Raw genomic sequence first — 3,837 nt, 5'->3', positions numbered from 1 at the left:
TATGAGTTGAAGTAAACTAATTATCAATAAGCTCACATATTAAACTAAAAAAAAAGTATGTGTATATGATATTTAGCGTTGACATTGGAGCTGAAAAAATAGTATAGCTCTCTTAAATTTTTGACAGACTTTATTTAAGAAGTTGAAGTTAATTCTAATTGTGTTCTAAATTATTTTAAAAGATCTATTAACCGTATATTAACCCTAAAATATATTTACAGAGATTTTTTTTATCATAATTTAATCATTAAAAAAATGTGAGTGCTGTCTTATATATCATTAAAGACTAGATTTTAGTTTAATCCGATCTAAATTTTACAAGATTTAAATTTGATACAATAAAAATATTCACGGACTAAATATAACATGTTATCTAACTTGGGCACATTTTTTTTCTTCAAAAAGTCATATAGTAACTGTTTCTGAGGCAAAAAAAAAGGTCTCATAGTTTGATTGCCTATTTACTCGTATCATTGATGTTAATGTCTCTTGATTAATAATAGTATACTAGTAACATTTTTTTAATCGATTAACAAACTACTAATAGATTGACTAAATTAAACAAAAAAATTGTGATAGATCCCAATGAAATGAGAAAGGATGATTTTGAAATTGATAATATCAAGAAATTGATACAATGAATGAGTGTATGATTCATCTTAGTCACTGATCCAAAATATTTAATGTAACCAACTAACTAATCTTCACTACTTATAAATTACTTAAGCACCATGTAAGGGGTGTTATGCTATGCAACAGAAAGTGGTAAGAGATGAAAAATTATGCAGACAAATTCTTTACAAAGATTCATTTCATTATAATAAAAATTAGTACAATGAAGAATTTATGAGATACCAGATTGAGAATAATTTCTCAATCCTTCTTGGAATGAAACAGTACACTTAATGCAATAGAACAGTAAGAGAAATCATTCACAAGGAATGCCAATAGAGGAAGAGAGAATAGTGTCACTTGCTGCCTGCTTTCTCACTGCATCCTCCTTGCTATATATGCTGACACGCAGAATATTTTCTGTTAGGGATTTTCACCCTCTTGCCTCTCCTTGGTTCCACAATGTTAGGATCATTTGCCATCTGTTCTTCATTGCTTATTATTTGTCCCTTTCCTCCAACAGTATTATTTTGCCAGCTCATAACATTACTCCCCTCATTAACAAGGACCTTGTCCTCAAGGTTAGGATACAAAACCTTCAATTCATCCCAGTTTTCCCAAGTGACTTCCGTCGGCAAAGTATCCCACTGGACTTGAACCTGTTGAATTGGTTGGCCATTTTGGATGACAGTGCGATGGTTAACAATAGCGTGAGGCAAAATCAATGGTCCTTGCTCAGTAGTAGTTAATGGAAGGGGTAGCAGCTGTGTATGGTGGTCACCTTTGCATAATTTTAACGCAGACACATGGAACACAGGGTGAATTTTCGCAGTAGTGGGAAGCATCATCCTGTAAGCAACTTGACCAATGCGCTCCATGACAGGAAAGGGGCCAAAGTAACACATACTGAGTTTCTGATTGCGCCTAAGAGCTATTGAGTGTTGACGGTAAGGTTGCAACTTGACCAGCACCATGTCACCCACCTTAAATTCAACAAATCGTCGTTTATTATCAGCAAATTTCTTCATGATTTGTTGAGCTCGCATCAAATTAGCCTTCAGAGAAGCCAATGTATCATCTCGCTCCGTCAACAGCTGTTGTAATAATGGTGGATCACCATTGTTAACTTCATAGCGAATAAAAGGCCCGGAGGATCACGTCCATAAACCACTTTGAATGGTGTCATACCAATACTTGTGTGGAAGGAAGTATTGTATGAGAACTCTGCCCAAGGCAGTAATTTGGACCAAGCACGAGGAGAATCGCTAGTGAAACAACGAAGATAAAGTTCTAAACATTTGTTTACAGCTTCAGATTGGCCATCGGTTTGAGGGTGGTATGCCGTGCTCATAGACAATGTTGTGCCACTGAGTTTGAATAATTGTTGCCAAAATTGGCTTGTGAACACACGATCTCGGTCAGACACAATAGTCTTAGGAAACCCATGAAGTTTAACAATTGTATGAAGAAAGACTTCTGCTACCTTGTGACTGTTATAGTCAGCCTTGAGGGGAATGAAGTGACTATATTTGGATAAACGATCTACAACCACAAGAATAACAGTGTAAGAATTAGATGGTGGCAGTCCCGTAATGAAATCCATCGACAAGTCTTCCCAAATTTGTTGTGGAATAGGCAGAGGTTGGAGTAATCCAGCAGGTAAGGTTGTCGAGTGTTTGGCTTGTTGACAAACTAAACATTGTGACAAAACTCCTTGATATCCTTAGTCATAGTGGCCCAGAAAAATTGAGTTGTGATGCGTGCTTTAGTGCGTGTAACTCCAGCATGTCCTCCCAAGGTTGAAGAATGAAACTCAGTGAGAATGCGTTTGATCAATTCAGGCTGTTGAGGAATAACCAATCTATTCTTCCAGAATAACATATCATGCTTAACTTGATAGTGAGGTGTAGGACATGTACCCAATAAGCATTGATTTCTAATCTCTGCCAACACAGAATCCTCATTCACAGTTGAATGAATCATGGAAATAAGCTGAGGTGTGTGTATTGATAGGGCTAAACAGAATGAACGCGAGAGACTATCAGCTGCAATATTATCCACTCCCGGTTTATACTCGATGGTAAAGTCATATCCCAGAAATTTGTGAAGCCAATGCTGTTGTTCGGGGGTTTGAATCGACTGATCAGTGAGGGATTTGAGGTTGCGTTGATCAGTCTTGATAACAAACTTATGACCAATCAAATAGTGACGAAATTTCGCCAAAGCTTCTGTAATAGCGTAGAGTTCCCGGACATACGCAGATTGCTTTTGCATTCGAGGGCACAATTTTTTTGAAAAATAAGCAATGGGGTGACGTGCTTGACTTAGCACCGCACCGATACTGGACCCGGAAGCATCAGTCTCAAGAGTAAAAGGCAATCGGAAATCTGGTAACGATAAAACTGGGGCTTGTGTGATGGCCTGTTTGAGTTTGTCGAAAGCTTCAGTAGCTGTTGGAGTCCAATGGAAAGCATCTTTTTTTAAAAGTTCAGTGAGGGGTGAGGCAATGGCAGCATAATTGCGAATAAAACGACGGTAATAACCTGATAATCCTAAGAACCCTCGAAGCTGTTTGAGAGAAGACGGAACTTTCCATTCCATGACAGCTTGAATCTTAGATTTATCCATTTCAACGCCTTGATTTGAGATGGTATGGCCTAGATAATCCACTGAAGTAAGGCCAAAGCAACATTTGGAAAGCTTGGCAAATAGCTCATGTTGTTCTAGCAACCTTAAGACAACCTCCAGGTGTTCAAGGTGTGCAGACCAAGAGGGGATGTACACCAGTATATCATCGAAGAAGACTAACACAAACTTGCGTAATTGGTCTCGAAAAACAGAATTCATAAGACTTTGGAACGAAGCTGGTGCATTGGATAACCCGAACGGCATGACAAGCCACTCATACAACCCTTTATGTGTACGAAAAGCAGTCTTATGACGATCCTCAGGATTAACTAAGATTTGATGGTAGCCTGCTCTCAAATCTAATTTAGAAAAATAAGCAGCTCCAAACAGTTCATCCAACAACTCATCAACCGTTGGTATTGGAAAGCTATCTTTGACTGTAATCGCGTTTAATGCACGATAATCAGTGCAAAATCGCCAGGATCCATCTTTCTTTTTAACCAGCAAAATCGGGGATGAAAATGGGCTAGTACTGGGTTGAATAATACCCTGTTGTAACATTTCAGAAACCATTCGTTGAATTTCTGCTTTCTGACT

The 3,837-nt window shown here is 37.9% G+C and overlaps 1 protein-coding gene across 1 annotated transcript; it reads right to left on the bottom strand.

The window, feature by feature from the left end:
- Nucleotides 1-1,004: 1,004 nt before the first annotated feature.
- On the bottom strand, nt 1,005-2,215 carry LOC127082359 (uncharacterized). The gene is made up of 2 exons (XM_051022591.1): nt 1,919-2,215; nt 1,005-1,706 (listed from the first exon to the last, which is right to left on the bottom strand). The coding sequence occupies exons 1-2, from the start codon at nt 2,213-2,215 to the stop codon at nt 1,005-1,007; spliced, it is 999 nt and encodes a 332-aa protein (XP_050878548.1).
- Between the last annotated feature and the right edge of the window lie 1,622 nt (nt 2,216-3,837).

Source organism: Lathyrus oleraceus, chromosome 5 (genome assembly GCF_024323335.1).
Source record: "Lathyrus oleraceus cultivar Zhongwan6 chromosome 5, CAAS_Psat_ZW6_1.0, whole genome shotgun sequence".
NCBI lineage: Eukaryota > Viridiplantae > Streptophyta > Magnoliopsida > Fabales > Fabaceae > Lathyrus > Lathyrus oleraceus.
Note: the sequence above shows the minus strand (reverse complement) of the source record. Positions and strands in the feature narration are given on the sequence as shown.

Bases quoted from the DNA above. Each gene is read 5' to 3' on its own strand.
- LOC127082359 (XM_051022591.1), bottom strand. From the start codon at position 2,215: ATGGATTTCATTACGGGACTGCCACCATCTAATTCTTACACTGTTATT. The intron at 1,707-1,918 runs GTAAACAAATGT...TTATTACAACAG, and splicing joins CCGATGGCCAATCTGAAGCT to CTGTTGACGGAGCGAGATGA.